The sequence below is a fragment of the Mesocricetus auratus genome, unplaced genomic scaffold (genome assembly GCF_017639785.1).
Source record: "Mesocricetus auratus isolate SY011 unplaced genomic scaffold, BCM_Maur_2.0 Super-Scaffold_100021, whole genome shotgun sequence".
Lineage (NCBI taxonomy): Eukaryota > Metazoa > Chordata > Mammalia > Rodentia > Cricetidae > Mesocricetus > Mesocricetus auratus.
In genome coordinates this window covers 29,684,174-29,704,580 of record NW_024429202.1, presented here as the reverse complement: position 1 = coordinate 29,704,580, position 20,407 = coordinate 29,684,174, and the positions used below count along the sequence as shown (strand labels likewise).

General features: G+C 43.9%; 2 protein-coding genes across 18 annotated transcripts in view; one reads left to right on the top strand and one right to left on the bottom strand.

The window, feature by feature from the left end:
* The first annotated feature begins 3 nt into the window (after positions 1–3).
* Positions 4–6,380, top strand: LOC101832031 (cytochrome c oxidase assembly factor 5). Its single transcript, XM_005075389.4, has 3 exons — positions 4–207; positions 1,895–1,978; positions 4,001–6,380. Exons 1-3 carry the CDS (start codon positions 109–111, stop codon positions 4,040–4,042), a joined length of 225 nt encoding a protein of 74 aa, XP_005075446.1. The 5' UTR covers positions 4–108; the 3' UTR covers positions 4,043–6,380.
* Positions 6,381–9,628: 3,248 nt separating this feature from the next.
* Inpp4a (inositol polyphosphate-4-phosphatase type I A) overlaps positions 9,629–20,407 on the bottom strand; it is a 124,090-nt gene continuing 113,311 nt past the window's right edge. For 10 of the 17 annotated variants that reach the window (XM_021230295.2, XM_021230296.2, XM_021230294.2 and 7 more), the window contains one exon: positions 12,433–16,898. In XM_021230295.2, coding sequence (XP_021085954.1) covers positions 16,718–16,898 — 181 coding nt within the window. In that variant the 3' untranslated portion in view covers positions 12,433–16,717. Of the gene's footprint in view, positions 12,122–12,432; positions 16,899–20,407 lie in introns of those variants that run through there. The other 7 variants (XM_021230299.2, XM_040729606.1, XM_021230298.2 and 4 more) reach the window with 1 other exon arrangement.

Below are 20,407 nucleotides of genomic sequence, written 5' to 3'. Positions count from 1 at the left end.
AAGACGTCCCTTCCCTTGACCCTGTCGGTGGGCGTGGCCCACGCCCGTCCGGGCGGTCTCCGGGGGTGGAAGCCCGGGATCCGTGTTGCGAGGGCGGCGGGCGCAGCCATGCCCCGTTATTACGAGGACAAGGTGGAGGGCGGCGCGTGCGCGGGCGTGAAGGAGGACCTGGGCGCTTGTCTACTGCAGTCGGCCTGTGTGCTCCAGGTAACGCGTCCGGGGAAAGAGCTCCGCCAAGACTGGCGGCCTGGCGGCCTGCCCTGGCGATCACGTCGCGGGTGGAGGTCGCAGCGTTAGCTCCTGACTTCGGACAGGTCTCTCTGGTGTTTAATGGGAGATAGCTAGCGCACCACCCAGTCTCGGGTTTTTGTAAACATTAAGCCATCTCAAGCACTCGCTACCAGACTCCCACTCCAAGGGAAGCCGTCGAGGTCTGTACCTGCTTCGTATGGCTGCTTGATCTGTGATGGGGATTTTTGGTTCCTTGGCTTCTGGAATATGGACGTTAATGTGACTTTATGGTGTGCCATATTTTCTCCTTGTCGATCTTTAGCCCATCTTAAACCTACAGTATTGCATTCTGGGAGGAATTCAACATTAGCCTGTATTTTGTGTGCTGCCATGGAAATTATAGGGGCTCAGAGAAACGCAGGGTAGTAAGGATGAACTCAGATGTTAAAAAATAAAGTTCCACTGGGGGCTAGTGAGGAGAAGGGGGACGGAGGGGGTCCAGAACCAATTTTGAGGTAGACTTCTTAAGATGTAATGACTCCTGGGAGGCCAGAAAAGTTGGAACTGCCAAAAGGAACTCAACAGGATTTTCCTGTGTGTCTCCATCAACAGAACACTTACTGATCTTGACCTCAGAAGAGCAAGCCCTCATGCCCACTGACTCATCTCTAGTCCCTCCATCTTACTGTTTGAGATTGGGTGTGTCGCTGAACCTGACTGGCTAGAATATCAGATCTGCTTGTCTCCACTAAGTTCTGGAAGTAGAGGCACCTGCCATCATGCCCCAGTTTTTTCGTTTTGTTTTTCGAGACAGGGTTTCTCTGTGTAACAGCTCTGGCTGTCCTAGAACTAGCTCTGTAGACCAGGTTGATCTGCCTGTCTCTGCCACTCCAGTGCCCAGCTTTTTATGTGGGTGCTGAACTGGAGACATCATCCACAGCAAGCACTTTATTCACTTAACTATTTCTCCAGCCCCTCACTAACATTTACAGACAGTGTTTAGGACCAACACTAAAAGGGTCTCATTTTAAGGCATCCAATTCATAGTTCTCATCTACAGGAAGGTTTATGTAAACATTAATGATGTGTTCTAAAAATCTCAAGACTTTGGGGGCTGGAAAGACAGATGGCTCAGTGGTTAAGAGCACTGGTTGCTCTTACAGATGACCTGGGTTTGGTTCCTAGCACCCATAATCACCTATAACTCCAGTTCCAGGGGATCTGGTACCCTCTTCTGACTCCCATCGTACCAGGTCTGCATGTAGGGCCCATCTGTACATGTAGGCAAACACTCAGACACATAAAATAAAATCTAAAAGCTGAGACTCAAAGCATTCAACTAATCTTTGCAATTTTTTTTGGTGGGGGGCAGGGTTGAGACAGGTTTTCCCTGTGTAACTTTGGAACCCGTCCTAGACCAGGCTGGTCGAGGAACTCACAGAGATTCACCTGCTTCTGCCTCCCAAGTGCTGGGATTAAAGGCATGCGCCACCACCGCCTGGCTACATTTGTTTTTCTTTAACCACCAAGATTATTAAAAAGGAATTAAGAACTTTCTTATGTTAACTTTTTTTTTTTTTTAAAGAACTTCTTTCAGAAGAAGAGTTGTCTTGTGCTTTGTGGAGCAATTTCCCAGGTATTCATATTGGTTTGTGTGTCACAGGAAGGAAAATCCCCACGGCAGTGTTTGAAGGAAGGATACTGCAGAGCTTTACAGTATTCATTTTTTGAGTGTAAAAGATCAATGGTAAGTGATTAACCATTTTGAAAAGCTTTTGTTATCTATGTATAGAATTGTATACCTTGTTTAGTTGATTCAGAGGGCCTTGTTCTTCTGGTGTACTCATTCCCTCTGACTTTTACAATCTTTCCTCTTTCCTCCTCTTCTACTGGATTCCCTGGACTCTGAGGGGAGGATTTGATGGAGACCTCCAGTTTAGACTCTCTGTATAATGTCTGGTCTCTGCATCTGTTCCCCTCTGCTACCAAGGGAAGCCCCTCTGATGACTGGATGAGGTGCTTATCTACGAATATAGTAATTTCTTGCTTTCTACTCCTCTTGAGTGTCTTTTTTTTTGCTCTAGAACTTTGAGGTGTGCTGTTAAGTTGCTAGAATGGGATCTCTTTAGTTTTTTTATTTCTGTAGGTATAATGCTATGAACTTTCCTCAGCACTGCTTTCAATGTGTCCTATAAGTTTGGGTATGCTGTGTATTCATTTTCACTCAATTTCTAAGAAGTATTTCTTTTTTCTTTCTTGACCCATTTTTCATTCAGTAGAGAGTTGTTCAGTTTCCATGGGTTTCTGTTGTTTCTGGTGTTGTTGATATCCAGCTCTGATAGCTGATAGGATTCAGGGAATTATTTCAAATTTCTTTTATCTGTTGAGACTTGCTTTGTGGCTGAGTATGTGATCAGTTTTAGAGAAAGTTTCATGAGGTACAGAGAATAAGGTGTATTTTGTGTTTGGGTGAAATGTTCTGTAAATATGTTAGGTCCATTTGACTTATAATATCTGTTAGCTCCATTATTTCCATTTAGCTTTGTCTTGATGACATGTCCAATGGTGAAAGTATTGAAGTCTTACACTATTGGTATGTGAGGGTCAGTATGTGATTTCAGTTGTAGCAGTAGTTTTTGTTTTGTTTTGTTTTGTTTTGTTTTGTTTTGTTTTGTTCTCTTCAAACTTGGGTGTCCTTGTGTTTGAGGCACAGATGTTAAGAACTGAAATGCCATCTTGGTGGATTTTTCCTTTGATGAGTATGTAGTACCATTACTCTGAGGTGAGGTAGTGTCTGTTCTTGAGGTTGATGTGTGTTTCTTGAATGCAACAAGAGGGATCCTGTTTTCCTATACAGTCTATTAGCCTAACATGTTCAATGCATAGTACAGAAAAATATATAATTTATATACATTTTTTTAAAAGCTTACTGCAGCTTCATGCTGTGCCCAAATAAGTAGCTGTCTGTCTGACTGTCAGACTCACAGATAGGGCCTGTCTCCAAAATAATTCCTTTCTGTAAACAGCTGTATTGACTTTGAAATTCTGCCTTACACTGACTTCAGACCCATTTTTCCACCTGTGACCCATTGGAAGTGACTCCATTGAGAGGCTTAGGTCAAAGAACCTGGGGTCAGCCTAGGAGGAAGGAACTCAGGAATTTTTAATACCATGATCCTGTGTCATTGTTTCCAGTTGCTATTTAAAAATATCAAGTATATATGAATTTACAAAAGTAGGGTTGGTAGAACATTCATTGAGTATACTTAACTTAAAAAGGTAATTGTGTTTTCAACTTTACAGACGCAAGTCTTTGTTGGCCCTTAGGAAGAAGTGTGGTTTCTTTTGTTTGCAATGCCCCGTTCATTTTCTTCTTCCTGGCTTTGCACTTCTTTCTTTTTCAGTACAAGGTCTCATTGGGTAGCCCTAGCTAGCCTCGTGCTTTCAGATTTCTGCCTTGGCCACCGGAATGCTGGCTATAGGTGTTAACCACGTGCTCAGCCAAGTTTTTGATTTTTCTGGAAGCTAGTTTGCTTCTTTTAGTTTTTCAAGACAGGGTTTCTCTGTGTAGCTTTGGAGCCTGTAGACCAGGCTGGCCTCAAACTCAAAGAGATCCCCCTACCTCTACCTCCCAAATGCTGGGATTAAAGGAGTGCACCACCACCTTCTGGAGTTTGCTTCTTTTATAAAGTTACTGACATCCCTTATCAGAACTGTGTTTGATTAAATTATTCCAGATGTGATTGAATGTATGTATGCTTGTTTTCAGTTGGATACCAGATCAAGATTCAGAGGAAGAAAAGGATATTGATAACATTATATTGAAGCAAGATGAAAATTACCCCGGATTTTCTCTGGTCCTTAGCAGAAAAGAGCCAACGTAGGAAAAGTAGCTGCTGCATCTGCTTGACATCTGGACCAGGATTTCCCTTCAGAGAACACTAAAGAAAATGGATAAGTGCTGTTTCTGAATGATTCTGTCATATGAAGTCATTTATAGAAGATACATTTGATTGAACAAGTATGGGCTAAGAGTTTAATGTGTTTTGGGAATTAATTCAGGAGGTCATAATGTGACTGACACAATTAGTACCGTAGAACCTGTTGTCAGAGTTCTTCTAATCTTATTTGTTTCTTGGTTTCAATTTAATCCAGCTATCTCCTCATAATGGGTAATATCAACCTAAGTCCACATCTTAAGATCTTTGTAGCCCAAAAAGGAGTGTGTGGGCCCACAAATCACATCCTACTGAAGCACTCTGGTCTTTTCTGGGTCATGCTCCTACTCCAACCTTTGTGATCTTGGCTAGATCTTGATGTGTACTGTGCCTACTCCACTCGCAATCTTATTGGATGAGTTATGGGCCTCATCCCTAAACACTGGTTTTCCTTTTCAATCTCATGCTATCTTTGAAGCACACTGTTTTTATGCTGTTTGTTTGTTTTGGGTTTTGGATTTTTGTTTTGTTTTTCAAGCCAGGGTTTCTCTGTGGCTTTGGAGGCTATCCTGGAACTTGGTCTGTAGACTAGGCTGGTCTGGAATTCACAGAGATTCACCTGCCTCTGCCTCCCCAGTGCTGGGATTAAAGGCTCGTGCCACCAACACCTGGCAACTAAGCACACTATTTTTATGTGTTGCCCTTACGTGTTTTAGGGACTGGGTCTTAGGCCAGGCTGGCCTGGAACTCACAATGAAGCCTTGAATTGGAGTTTATGGGTACAAACCACCATGCTTGGCTTAAAGAACAAATTTTTTTTTTGGTTTTTATGAGACAGGGTTTCTCTGTATTGTTTTTGAGGCTGTCGGTCCTGCCCAGCCTCAAACTCACAGAGTTAAAGAACAGTTTTAATTTGGGTAAATTACAATGTTTCTTTTTTCTTTCAGTGTGCTGTAAGAAACCATCTTAAATTTACCAGCCCAAACTTACAGAAACTTACTCCTATGTCTTCATTGAAGGGTTTTATAATTTTATCTCCCATCCATAGGCCTGGGCTTGCTTTCAAAATAATTTTATATACCTTATTTGTAGCTATATTTCAAGTTATTAGTTAAATATAAATAACAGAACCTAGCATCTTAAAGTGTATATATAGGTTAATAGTGTTTAGTGCATTCACACTTGAGTGCACAGTCTGCAGTAGAATTCTTCACTCTCCTCACAAAATGTAAAGTGTGCCTTCCCTACCTTACTCTTGGCATGCTCTCTATAGTATGACCATTCTATTTCCTGTGTCTGAATTTGAGTACCCTAAGTGCCTGGTATGAATGCAATCTTAGCATGTGGGTTTTTTCAGGGATGGGATGAGGACTGGCTAATTTAATTTTAGCAAAATACCCTCAAGGTTCAGTCATTGTGTATAGTGTAGTTCCTTCCTTTGTAATATGTTCCTTATCTTGTTACCTACTAAATCAGCAGTGGATACTCGGTTGTTTCCACTTTTGAGCTCCTGACTATTGCTGTGAACATGTATATACAAGTATCCCTGACCACCCCCCCCTTCAGTTGTAGCAGTCTGTGTTATAGGGCAATTCTATTTTGAGGCACTGTCATACTTTTTGCAGCAGCCACACTATTTTATATTCTTGTAAGCAGTACACAAGGATTGTTACAAATGTCCTATAACCTTGTCGATTTATTTCCTATTCTTTTTTAGTGGCCTAGAATGGCCATTAGAATATGGATGTGAATGTATACCAGTGATTCTGTTTGGCATTTCCCTGATTAGTGATGTCACATGTTTTATATGCTTGTTGCCTTTTACATATTGCTTAAGGAAATCTTTTTAGGTCCTTGCCCATTAATAGTGGGTAGTTGACTCTGGCTGAGTTTTTGGTAGTCATATCCACAAAAGTATTGTCCCACCCAGTGGAGCTAATTATAGCTTGCCTTGGGGAATTAGTTTTAGCTCTTAGCTTTGCTCTTTGATCCATTTTGAGTTAATCTTGTGTGTAATGTAAGTTAAGGGTCTGACTTCCCATTCTTCTCATGTAGATATCTAGTTTTCCACATTGCCCTTTGGTGGGAAAACATTCCACCATGCAGAGTATAGCTGTTTCTAAGCCCCAGTCTTGTTTTTGGCTTCTGTCTGTCTTCATGCCAATGCTACTGTTTAATTACTGGAACATAATAAAAATTGAAATCAGAAAATGAGTCCATCTTTGTTCTTTTTCAAGATTATTATTTTGGCGATATGGAATCCTTTGAGAGTTTTACTTCAGGATGGATTCTTTTTTCTTTCTTAGAAGAATAAAGTGCTGTTGGCATTTGAGTCGGGAATGCATTTAACCTCCTGAGCACCTGAATGCACTGATATCTGAACATGGTTAACGTCTCTAGTCCACAAGATGCTTTTTCATTTACTGGCGTCTGATCACAGCAAAAATGTAAAGTTTTCAGTGTATTAGATTTTCTCCTTTTTGTTTATTCCTAAGCATTTTGTTCTTTGATGCTAGATTTTGTCAGATTTCCTAACATTTGTCGAGGTGTGTGTGCCTGCAGTAACACTCATGGAGGTCAGAAGACCCTGTGGAAGTCAGGTCTCCTTTCACCACATGGGTTCCTGAGGAGAATTCAGGTCTTTGTGCTTGATGACAAGTGCATACATCCACTGAGCCATTTCCTTGGACTAGTTTTTTTATTTCATTTTCTGATTTTTTACTGGGTGTTGGGCTTGAAGTAATTTTCATTATTGAATATAACCAGTACAGAGGAAAGGAGGCAGATCTTTATTGTCATCAAATGACTATAAAGTCATGTACCCATCATCCTGACCCTCCTCATGTTTATCTGATACTGTGATGGCTAGTTTTATGACAACTTGACAAGCTGGAGTCATCTGAAAGGAGGGAACCTTAGTTCAGAAAATGCCTCCCTAAGATCCAGCCAAAGGGCATTTTCTTCACTAGTGATTGATGGGGAGCCATGGCGGGCGGTTCCATCCATGGTTCTATAAGAAAGCTGGATGAGGAAGGCAGGGAGGGAAGCAGTGCTCCTCTATAACACCTGCATCAGCTCCTGTCTCCAGGTTCCTGCCCTGGCTTCCTCCAGTTATGTAGACATGTAAGCGAAACAAACTCTCCCCACCTCAACCTGCTTTTTGGTCACGGTGTTTCATCGCAGCAGTATAAATTCTGACTAAGACAGACACCCTCTCACTTGTCCCCAAGAAACACTCACTGTGCTCCCAGGTTTATCCTCTCCTTGAACTGGTGAATTTGGTCTCCCATTGCATCTAGAATAACTGGTAGTTACAAGGAAAGAAAGGCAGCACAGTGCAGACATTGTTGCAGACATAGGAAAATTCAATTAAACACTGCAAATTTGCCATTTATTCAGTGTGTGTGTGTGTGTGTGTGTTTTCACAGGTAAGTGCATGTATACATGCAGAGCGAGTGTCCTTTTACCATGTGGATTCCAGGGATCAAACTCAATGCCAGGCTTCATGTCAAGTGTTTTTATTGTTGAGCCATCTTGCTGGCCCCTCAGCTGTTAAACTTCTGAGTAGCTCCTTTACTACAAGAATTACACTTGCCCTTACAAATGCAAAGGTAAATGGTAAGACTGACCACATACACATAATATAGTCTTTAAAAGAACATAAGCATACCCTTTATTAAAATGAATAAAATATATTCACATTTAATAAATTAGAAACAAATAAATTACTATTAAAAAATTAAATGATGAAAATATTAAAGGACTTTTTTTTTTCTGATGTGAAGTCACCATAGAGGGCTTTGAATGAAGAAGAAAGGGTGTGAGGAGTTTTCCAGATCACAGTGACCACGGTGTGTGGGGGTGGAAAGTTAAGGGACGCCCAGATGGAAGAGCAGGCCTTAGAGACGGGTGTTCTGACGGTTGCTCTTGGCTGCCAGATTAACCTGAGAACGAGGCCTCTGGGGTTAGTAAGGCACTGCTTCTGAGTGCAGGAAGGACACTTTGGAGATGACTGACACAGGAAGGAACTGCAAAAACGGGTCAGGGATGTGGGCAGCGCCATCAGGAGGCTGGGGTCCCATGGAACAGAAGTAGAGGAAGCGAGCCAGGCAGTGCTGCAGGCTCTAAGAAGTCTCTGTTGCTGCTGCATTGCCTGTGGAGGTCAGACTCCTACTTCAGCTGTTCAGCACGCACCCGACCAGTGACAGTCCTGGGAGCTCCCAGGTCTTCAGCCTCAGACTGTATCACAGGTTCTCTTGCTCTGAGCGTCCAGCTTCTTTGCCCCTTCTGCTGCCAGGTTCTCAGCCTCTCCAGCATGTAGGCAGCCAAAAGCTTCCAATTGCATAAGGCAATAGAGGAAGACATCAGACAGAAACCCCATACCCACTCACACAGACACACCCATGAGAACACACACACACACACACACACACACACACACAATGAAACGCTGAAACACTGCAAACAAGAACCGAAAGACACTGAATAACAACAATGAAACATCCTGGAGCAAGAGAGCGAAGGCAGAAAGCAGCAACAGTGTTAGACAGCACACTACATGCCAGGAAGGAGCTACTGAGCACCAGCGCCCAGTCTCCCAACACAGGCACACTGACTTTCTGTCATAAGGACATGGTCATCCTCACTGAAAAAGCCAAAACTTGATTTCAGAACAAACATCAAAGGGAACAAGACATTTAATTAAATCAACATTTAAGACTTCTATAGCCAAAACGCAGTTAACCAACAGCTTTAAAAGCCTCAAGCAACGATAGAGGAGTTAACAGAATGTTTGTTAAAAACTTCACAAAATCACATGTATCAGTAGAGCAGCCTTGATATTTGCAGAGACTCAAAGAAATAAGAATGGAAGCAAGACTCCATTCCAGAAAAGAGTGGAAAGCACTGGCTACACCAATGGTAGATTCTCAGACAGACAAACTATTTACGTTGTGTTTAATTCCTTTCCATTGCCAGGAATCTCCGAGGGAAGTTACTGGACACGTGTTCCTTGAAGGAGATGCAGAAACTCAACATGAGCTGCTGATGACACAGCAGGCTTTGAACAGAGTGCTTCTTAGCAAGTCACACCACGGTGGTGCCCACAGATGCATGGTTGCTCAGGGAAAGGAAAGAACACACATTTGTGAACACATGAGACCAAGGTCTTCACAGCCACCATCTGTTTTCCACAGTGGGCACATGCAAAAACAGCCTTGTCCCAAGTCTCACCATGAGAGGCACAACTTGGATTGGAGTCTAGGACTGTCTGCCTATGTCCCTGTTCTTAACCATACACCCTATTTCAAATGAACTAAAAACATGGTTATAAAGACCTTAGTCTCCCCCATCTACAAGCTTATAAACCTGGGGACTAAAGCCTAGTGGTATAATGTTACAGTCTGGTGTTGGCTGTAGACTTCCTTCCGGTGTAGGAGAATGAGTCAAGGGAGACCAAGTTTAATGTTCTTGTCAGTTTTTTATTATTTATCCTTCTAAAGACAAGCACATTTACAGCATACATGGCTTTAAATGAGCTAAGAATATATAAAACAGTAACTATATGTTCATATATATTAATACTGTCCCAAACAAATAAATAAAAGTATTTAAATGCACTAAGCTTGGCAAATACAAGTGAGGGGGATAAACAGTATTATACAACATTTTTACATCTTTAAAGGAAAGTAAAAGCAGCTGTGCTGCAGGCGCTCTGACAGGATCGGCACGGCATTCCCAGCTGTCCAGACACTGCACATTCCTTTTTAAATGGGGGCAGATGGTGGATGAGACGTCTACTCTGTGGAAACCAGTAAAACCACTTCCCACCTACAGTGAATAACTCAGCCTCCTGGGGCAGCCAGGAGCTGCCTGTGCCCGTGCTGTGCAAGGTGCCCCTTCCTGGCAAGCTTGGGACGCGTGATACGCTGGAAGCCAGTCACAATGCCTTCAGAGAAAACACTGAAGCCACAATCTTTTCCGTGATTAACCAAGTCTCAGAGTTTTACAGTGATTCATATTATAAAACAAGAATTGAGAAAATTATTCACATGCAAGCCTGCTGACATGAGCCAGCTACACTCTATTCCCTTGAGTGTGGACAGGTAATGCCCTTCGGACAGAAAGGAAAGCTGGAGAACATGGCAAACATTTAATTTTAAAGTTCAAAGAAATATGTAAAAAGGCAGTGATGTCAAAGTAAGAAAAAAAGGAAACTAAAAACTTAAGAGTTAATGGACCAAGGAAGAGGTAAAGGGCTTAGCTAGCCACTCTAAGCCCCAGTGGTCTTTGATCAGGACTGAGGCTTTGGGAGAATCCACTACCAGCAGAGCAGCCCCGTCCAGGAGGTTGGGCGGTGAGAGCTTCCCTGCCACTCACTTTCCATGTGCCACTCCCTGAGAGCGGGGCAGTGAGCCACCCCTCAGCAGAGGACATCTCCCTCCCAGCAGGCACCAGGACACGGGGGCCGTCTGTACACTGGTAGAAATGGATGCCTGCACCCTCCCTGACTCTTGTCCAAGGACTGGTCCTGTCTATGCCTCAGTGTCCCAGGTCCAAGTTTGTTACATGTTTCTAAAGGAGCCAAAAGAAAACTAGCTAGACTTCTATAAGAATTCCCATGGTGTTCACAAGTCATTAGTATCAGCATCATGGATATACTCCATATACACTTCTTTTTACAGCCTTTTAAATAACATGTAAACAAAATTGTGATAAAGAAAATTTATAAAACATATATACTCTAAGGAAAAAAATCTGCTATGTGCAGATAAAACTCATCATCACCTTGTAAAAGATGACCAGACTAAATTGTCTATGAAATACATAACTTCCCTGTCTCACAAACCCCTCTCAGGCTCTCAATGTAGGGGATAGTTTCAACTGTTTCTCAATAGTCGTCTAGCAATGACAATCATTGCTAACCAAAAACTAAAAACGGGTTTTTTTTTAGACATTCAAATGTGACTTATGGTCTTCTGGAAGATCATTAGAAAGATTTATTCTGAAAATATTTAAGTGTCTATCTACTGTCTCTATGGTCCTAAATCCCCGACTGGAGAGTTGTCTCCCAGACCCCTGACAAGTCACACTGAAGGTCCCAATTGCCAGAGAAGGAAGGGAGCTATGCCCTGTGGTGTGACTGAAGCATGGAGCGAATGAGGAGGCAGAGTTCTGGGACCTCACCGCTGATTGAGGTCTCAAGCAGACACTGCTCTGGCAGAAGGGGTAGGAAGCAGGGTGGCCCAGGTGTGTGATCTCCTGATGTGACTGAAAAACTGTCCTTCCACTCTGGGTGTCACAGAGTGGCTTTGAGGGCTGCTCCAGCCAGCTTCTCTCACTTCCCTCATCTTTTCCCAAGCTGAGCTAACACCTGCTTCTCTGCCTGAACCTGAAGTTTAGTGGGGGAGGTACTTCCTGTTTTACATTCAGACTTTTTGAAAGTAGATTTGAAGTCAATGCTCACCTGTGAGTTACTGAATAGAAAAATAAGTTGGGTGAGCAGTACCTACGTGTGTATTTGAAAAGTCTCCTGAAGTTTTAGACAAACCAAGCTGGCTTCTTCTAGGAACTATGGCGTTAACTGTGTAGTTACAGCTGAAAGCTATTGTTAGGGCAGCCATTACTATCCACGCTACTGAGCCACACGTGACCCCCTACAGATTCCAACACAAAATCATGCTCCATAGACTCTTTAGTGAAGTATTTTTAAAGACACAAAAATAAAAACGAACCCTTCAGGTCTTCTTGAAGAATCATATGTGACTCTAGAGGGTACCCACATTGATTACATAACAGCTAATTAGAGGAAACCGCGTGTTCATGTCTCAACTTTTCCGTAAGTCCCTTCTGGAGGCCTGTAATGCTTGGGGAAGGCCTTCAGCTGCAGGGAGTTAAATGCATATTTGCGACTTCCAACATTCTTCATTGTATTTTCTCTTCGACAACCCTCACTGGGGAAAAAACAAGCACAAGAAATGACAGCAGTAAAAAAGGAAAAAAAGAAAAGACTTAAACTAAGATGAAATGAGCTGATTATTTTCATAGCATTAAAAAAAGATTAATTAAAATGGGTGCTGGACTCATCTACAACAATGCACATGTAAGATGGTGGTTTCTGAACAAAGCAGGGAGAAGCACAGAAATGGATACATGCTGGATGCAGCTGTGGGCTGGCAGTTCCAGAGCCATGTCGTATCTGAGCAGACACAATTACTTTGAAAATACATGATTTTGTGTGTATCTTAGGTTTGGCTACCTGGGGTTCTATCATAACTTGTGGTTCAAAGATTTGTTTACAGCATATTTTACTCTTACCATAGCTTCTAAAGCATTGTACCTTTTGTATGTTAGCAAAATCTGAGACCACATCAAACCCCAAATGCTGATTTTCCTTGCAGAATTCAACAGGTAGCAAAGACCACGTGGCAGAGGAGGCTGCTCTGGTAACTGTCTCCGCCTAGGGGCAGTGCAAAGTGCTCGTATAGGCCTGTGTGCTGTCTGCAGAAGAGGCCCTTGTGGCTATCAGGCTGACGAGCCGTGAGAGCTCCACTGACCTCCTGGAGCTCACTAGCCGCCTTCTCCAATGGGCTGCTGTCATTGCGGCCACTTCTTGTACAAGCACCACTGAGCCCAAAGTGAGCCCACAGGTGCTCTTCCCTTAGAGAACTCACTAGCAGCTTGAATCCCAGCTGCACTCCATGGAGGGTTGTCATAGCAACCCAGGGCCAAAACAAATGGTACCCAGCAAGAGGATGAAGAACCAGGTAGGACTCAGAGTGAACCTCAAGGGATGTCTCTGGGCACTGCTCTGGAGTGGCATAAAATTAACAGCCAAAAAGGATTATTAATATAAATTCCTTTCCACAACACAGTAAAACTTGCTATTTTTACAATGTTTAGAGAGGAGCAATGAAATCAAGTAGTTGTCAAGTTCAGTAAAAATATCCCCCTTCTGAGATGTAAAATTTGCAATTACCAAGAAAAGTGATTTTAAAAAAGTATTTCAAATTCTATGAAGACCACACGACATACATTTAAAAAAACAGCGCAAGCCTTTGAAAATGAACATGACAGTCCCCTTATTAACAATGTCAAGTAGGTTTTGGTGAGACAGCAATGTTTACTCAAGAGACAAGCCCTGGCGACTCAGAGAAGCATCCACCTGCTTGCTGTTGACTGAAACTCGTGTGCACGTCCCTGTTCCAGAGCCTTGGGCTGGCTGTGTCACCTGAGTTAAAGCCCTGGGCCGCCCAGAGCAAACATCAGCTCCTGCTGAACATTCAGTAAGCAGATAAAAACAAATCTATTTAAAGCAGAAGCTACAGACTCCTGTGCACAGTGGACCTGGTGTGGTCTTGGAAGCTCCTTTACTAACAGACTGCTTCACATATGGCCTCTCCATTTCTACAGAGGATCCTCAAACCCACCTATCCAGTAAATGCCAAATGATAATTTAAAGGTTTAGTCTCTGTATTTACCTGTGAAAGGCACTGCTGCTAGGTTTAGCTGACTGCATACGTTGCGCATGAACTTACGATTCACATTATGCCTTTAATTTGGTTTTTAAATCAAACCGTTTCTTCCACATGTTTACATCCATGCTGATATGCCCTGTCTGCATGCTGCCACCATTGCCATGATCTGCAGGTGTCTGTGAGCCAGTTTGAAGGGCTGGGACCAGGTCTGCAGGGGTGGTAAAGGGTGTCCTGCTGCAGAGTCCAGCATGGTGGCCTGAAGCAGAACACTTTTACTGACCACACTGCCAGTGTCTTTAGGGGGCAATAGTACATGACAAGGTTTGGGGCAGACTTTAACAAGAGGGATTTAGTTATTGCACAGCTCCTGGTTCTTTTTTTTTATCTCAAGAATTACCTAATTTCAAGGATGTCAACTTTGGAAATCTGAATGGAAACTCTAAAAGGAAAATCCTAGGACCTCGGTGTTTCCTTTGGGAGCTTCTACTTTAGAGTTCACCTGACAATCTCCATGTCTAGGCCATGCCACAACACACATGGGGAGTGACTGTGCCTGAAGGAGTACAGGAATTAGCAGTGGCAGTCAACCTAGCTCAAAGAACATGCACAGTGTGTTTTCTACAGCACTTAACAAGACCTCCTGAGCATGGCTCTCTCCTTCAAAACCTGCTGCTGCAGAGGGTGCAGCTCTGACCAGTCTCGGTGCCACAGCTCAGGGTCACTCAGAAGCAACCTGGACACCATCACCCAACACTAACAGTGGCCAAGTTGAACCATCTCTTGTCCTGTTTCTCCTCATTTCGTGTGGTAGACCAGATTTTGAATATTTGACTTGATTTCATGAGCAAAAGGCCTTAAATGACATTAAAATCCAGTATAAAGAATAAGCATACCGAAGGTTGGTCTCTCCACCTCCCCATTATGTTAGAGGGAAAAAAAGCAAATGCAAATCTCAACACCCCCCCCCCCTTGCTGGGGTGGACTCAGAGCCAGCCTTTTGTGCCTGGAGGTGGTGTACTGCATTCCACTAACCCCTGGAAGAGAGAAACAAGGAACCTCTCTGCTTGCCTTCCTGACCCAACAGCCAAGGCAATATAAGACACGGCAGACCAGAGTGTCCCAACAGGAGCCCTCCCTGCCTGGGGTGTGGGTAGGGATTTTTCTAACCAGCCACTGTTTCCCTTTGCTGTACACAATGATCCTGAGAAGTGTCCCTGCAAAGAGCGATGGGCATCCTGGGCCATGGGGACAGGTGCTGTCTCTGCAGTTACTTCCAGAGACTGCCCTCATCTGTCTATGCTCTCTGCTTGGCCACAGCAAAACCCTGGAAACGATGCATTCTTGAGTCACCTCCATGTTATCAGAGGGCAGCAACCTAGAGCAAGGAATGGGAGGCTGTGGGATGGGGATGGAAGGAGACCATGGCCTCTCCCTCTCTCCTGTTCAAATGAGGCAAACAGCATGGTCTTAGAGGCTTGAAGCACATGCTCTGAAGTGAAAGGGCATCCACCAAGTGCTCCACGAATGCTGCCTGGCAGTGCTAAGGGGCCAAACTGCAAGATGCCGGAGCTGTCACCATGCTGTACTAGCCGAGACAAGTGGACCTGTTTGTGTAGGAACTCTGAGGCAGGCCTGCCCTGGGAGCCTGCGGTGCTCAGATCTGCAGAAAAAGGGCACTGCTCGGGTGTGGTAAGGAACCCTTCCCCAGCCCAATTACAGAGTCCGTCCAGCATCTGGTATTCACTAACTGCTCTGCAACTCCTACACCTCACTCTGAGAGGGAGCTGGGTCCCAGACAGTCCTCCAAGGATGGTCAGGAAGTCTTGCGGAGAGAACAGAGAAGCTGGAGCTATGGTGGATGGGCTAGTGTGCCTGAGAATGTCAAGACACTAGAAACTCCGGCTTCTTTAAGTCACTCCAGGTTTCCCACCAGACCCATGAAAAGAAATCCCCTTCATCGTCAAGCTGGAGGTCAAAAGCAGAAACACAACCCAGTGAGAACTGGAAGATGGAGAAGTCACTCACTGTTTCTTACTCAAGGTGAGTGGCACCTGTCCTTGGCTACTTGGCTGCTTTTATGGAGGACGATTACTCTCTGTCACATATGAGTGTCAGGGTGACCAGTCATCCTGTTTTAGGGGCAGTGCCATGTTAAAATTAGGAATGATATTGGGAAAACCCAGTTGTCCCCCCTTCTCACAGCCCTATCTTACACAACTGCCAAAACTTAAGCTTCGCTTTTAAAAATCATTTTCTTTCATTTTTTTGGTTCATTATTAAACTTATTGAATTAGTAAAAGAAAAAAGATATCTAGACTTCATCTGGAATAAAACATACAATTTTTAAATTAAAAAAGTTATTTCAAGAAAAAGTGTATAACTCTTGCTACTACGTGTATTAAGAGCAACCCTGAAGTCACATGCAACATGTAATCTTTGTATGCTGGACTTGGTGGCATTTGCTCCTGTATCCACAGCTGTGTCATCACCAAGTGGAAATAACCGGAAGCAAGGAAGTGTGACTCTACAAACTTTTTGCTACTGCAATCCCAGGACTACACTTTGAAGGAAAATAGGAAGTCCAGTCCTATTAGACAGGGGTATCTGGATAAACTGATAAAGCATCTTTTTCTTGTTGATTTCTTCAAAAGGCAAGTGAGGTTAGCAACACACTTAAGGAATAGTATCAAATATACAAACTCTTTGCAGACAGCATCCCTTTCTCTTGGAACAGGGCACACGAGATGTACAGGTAATAAATAGTTATACATCAGAAGGTAAGATATTTGGTACAAGTAATTCCAGGCCAGCTAAATAATGCAGTCACAGGGCACCAGAACATGTTACAAGCACTGAAGACGCTACACAATCAAAATGAACAAGTCCTCTTGATGAAAGAATTTGGCAGGTATTTACAGTTCAGAAGAACATAACGTCAAACTGTAAGGCATGAGATATTTCTTGGCAGACCTCGCTTTGACACCTTCCTTCTGTCCAGTTTGATACACGGTGGCTGGACATTTTCGGGCACTTTTGTCTGTCTTGTGACTAATTAATTTTTCATAATGATATTTATTTGCAACGCAATTTGGTCACCAGGTAAGCTATGCTCAAAAAGAGCCACACAATCAGTAAATTGGGGCTCAGAGCTAATAAAGGAATGGAACAGAGGAGGCTGGGGTCTAGCCTTAAGTCTCGGATGGGCACCAGGCCGCTCAAGTTCTTCTGGGTGACTACCTCCCGTGTTCCAATGCTGTGAAAAGGAAAAAGTTGGGAGAAAGGAAAAGAAAAGGGGAAAGGAAAGAAAATAAAAGAAAAGAAAGAAAAGAAAGACAGATGCATGCGATGGGTTTTACCCAAAAGTATGGGGAGAAAGGAGAACCAAAAGATAAGATTAAAAAAAAAAACATGGAATGAACCACAACAGAAAGAAAAATAAGATGCAGAGAAGGGTGTGAACAAAAGAGCAGAACAAAACCAGCACAGTTACAGGAAAAGAAAGGAGAGAAAGAGAAGTGAAAAATAAGAAAAAGTACTGCAGTCTACCAAAATCAAACACATGTAGGTTGAAAGGATGGTTTTCCATGTTCACCCTCTCTCGACTGGCCAAGCACAGCTTCATGCCGCCCGCCATGCCCCACATGCTGCAGATGGGCACTTCTGAGAAGCAAGCTGAACATGAAGAACCATGGGGTTTGACCTTCTCACAGATGCCTAGGTGAGGGTGGCTACAAAGCTGACTCTTGATTAACCACACACACAAAAATCATTTACCCTCCCCCACCTGCCTCAAGTCTCGGTTTGAGTGGTAGAGGTGTGTAGCAATCTTGTCTCCAACTTCATAAGATACGGCTCTAGAAGATGATGCCTCAAAATGGAGTCAACCCAATTCACGTTGGAAAGTTGGTTTTTCCTTATTTTAGTCCTAAAGATAGAAAATGTTCTGGAGGCTGAGTGTAGTGTAGCTCAGTGATAAACTATGCTAGGTGGCATTTGGTCCTGACCTCAAGCCCTAGTACCAAAACAGTAGAGGATGCTCTGAGGTTGGATGGTATCTGGAACCACATGACTGAGGACCAACATCTCTCCTATCTGGCAAACAGCAACACAACAAGGACTCTGGTCTCAGGACATGGTGGGCACTCTGAACAAACTTGCAGATGAGTAGGCGGGGCTCAAGATGCCTTCTGCAGCTGCATCCTGCCTGGCTTTCTGAGAAGAAGCCTTAAGTTCTGGACTGGCCCTGCTGGAATGTGCTTTTCTGACAAGGGACACTCTGCAAGCTGGCAAGGACTGACTAATGATTACAATGTCTGCCAGGGCTGCCTGATGGGTCATTGTGGCTGCCCAGGAGGGCCTACTATTTGAGGGGTTCAGTTCCTAACATGCGATAGAGGGCCACTTCTGCCTGTGCCATTACCCTCAGCCTCAGCCAGACCACATTGCTTACAGGAGTTGAGTATGTGAATATAGACCCAACCTCACGTTCATATTGAACGATCACTTGAAATGATCCCTGGTACAAGAATTCATGTTGCCCATTTGGACAGCCACTACAGATCAATTATTATGGCTACTATTTCCATGAGCACATGTGCCTGTGTTGTGCAAGGGCACACACACCTCCAGGAGTCGGCACAGTGTCAGCTCTGCCCCCACCTGTACATTCTACCCTTCCATCTGATAAGACACAGTGAGAAAGCAAGAGAACCAAGTGCATCCCTCTACTCAATATTGCTGGGATCCACCAGTGCCTTCTTTAGAGCTCTCAGTGTGCTGCAGGCTGGTTGTCACTGTCGCAACAGGGCTTGCAGGTAACTAACAGAATGTGTCTTCACCACATGGCTAATCCAGAAAACGTTTGGGTGTGACTGTCACTTGAAAACAAAGACCTACAGGAGCGTTCAGGGCACTTCAGGATCAGCAGAGGGCAGCATCGAGCACTGTGCTGAGGCTCGTGGGACAGGCAGAGGCTCTGCTTTGTATTTAATGGCTGTTGAAAATAATTCAACTAAAGTATGTTCACTGTAGAGATTTTAGATTCTAGAAAATTCCTTGGTTAGAGACAGGGAGTGGATTGAATGAGAGCAGGAAATATGCTCATTTCCTAGGAGGAAAGTCATTCCTCGCTCTCATTCTTGGGGTCCATGAACAGTACAGCAAAACACCCTAACTTAACAGCCCCTGAGCTGACAATGGCAACAGGAACGAGGTTCTAGAACTCTAAGCCAGTGTAACTTACTAACCTGCATTCAAATCTGAGAGATCTACAAAGATGTGGGACTACTAAAGAATGATGTGTTAAGTGTGACGTTACAGTCTAGCAATGAAGTGTTCCTCCACCAAAGGGTCATGGGTTAAAGGCTTGGGACCCCATGCAAGCAGTGCTCAAAAGATGGGAATCTGTGAAGCAGTTGGTAAGGGCTCTGCCTTCATCAATAAATTAACAGATTGGGAGGTGGTAACTGTGGAAGACGGGCCTGGTTGGAGGGCTAGGTCACGTGTATATTGTTCACGTGTGTATGTGCCATGGCACATGCAGTGGAGGCATGTGTGACTTGTAAGGGTTGATTTTCACCATCTGGGTCCCAGTGATCAAACTCAGGCCATCATGCTTGGGGACAAACTCCTTTGCCCAACAAGGTATCTCAACAGCCCTTAAGTTTGTTTAGATAGTTTCACACCTTTATAAAAAGAATTTTAGTCATTTTCACCCCACCCTCTCCCTCTTCCTGTAGGAATCTTCTCAACAAGTCTACCCCCTCCTTCCATGCTTTCTTTGTGTGTGTGGCCAGAGTCTAGTTAAGGGAGCTTACTTACTGGAGCGAGGACAAAGGTACATGTCCTTAAAATGTCCATCTCGTCCCTGCCTTCACTCTGTGTCCTGCTTATTGTGAGTGAGCAACTGTGCGATGCTATGCCCTCCGACTAGGACACTCTGCCTTACCACAGACAAGAAACAAACTTGCTGAACCTCTCTAACTATGAGCCAAATCCTCTTCCCCTCCACTCCTCTCTCAGGTACTCTGTTACTGCCATGGGAAACTGACCAACACATCTGTTTGAGAAGTGGGGTACTGCGACTACACTGGATCATCTGGCTCAGAAGTCTTTGGAATTGGCTTGCAGGAGGAATTCAGAAGAGTCCGGGGAAACAGCCTAAAAACCCTTAGGATGCTGTAAGCAGAGTAATGGGTAATTCCAAGGTTCAGATGCCCAGAATTCTAAACAAAATGGGGACAGTAAAGACTTTGTTCATGAGATTTCTCTCAGATGGGAAGAGACTTGACTGGAAGCCAGACTAGAGGCCGTCCACATTACATTCTGGCAAAGAACTTTTCTATATTTTGTCCTTGTCCTGTGGATGGTATAAACAAAAGACCATTGAGCCCATTACTCAAGCTGTTGCTTGGGTGTTGCTGACCAGATTAATGGTAACAACTGGGAACAAAAAGCAGAGCTAAAAGGTGACAACCTTCAAATTTGCCCAGGATGGGACACAGGTAAAGCGGGCCAAAGAAGTTGTGGCTTCTAAACAGATTAGAACTCACCTATGGAAGATGTGGGCCCCAGCTGGTCGGCCCCACTGAGAGGTAACTGGGACCTGCGGACTCTGCTTTCATAAATAAGCTAATCTACTGACAGGCCCATAGTTTGGTGCACTGTTACTGGGATGGAGTGGGGACGATTGGAGGTAGCCATCCCTAGGGCTGTGCCTTTGAAGGACACTGGTCCCAGCCTTTGCTGTGTAACCACAGGGGA

Excerpts from the sequence above, each read along its gene's own strand:
- LOC101832031 (XM_005075389.4), top strand. The coding sequence starts at position 109 with ATGCCCCGTTATTACGAGGACAAGGTGGAGGGCGGCGCGTGCGCGGGC. Across the intron at positions 208-1,894 it reads AGTCGGCCTGTGTGCTCCAG|GAAGGAAAATCCCCACGGCA; the intron begins GTAACGCGTCCG and ends TGTGTGTCACAG. Across the intron at positions 1,979-4,000 it reads TTGAGTGTAAAAGATCAATG|TTGGATACCAGATCAAGATT; the intron begins GTAAGTGATTAA and ends GCTTGTTTTCAG.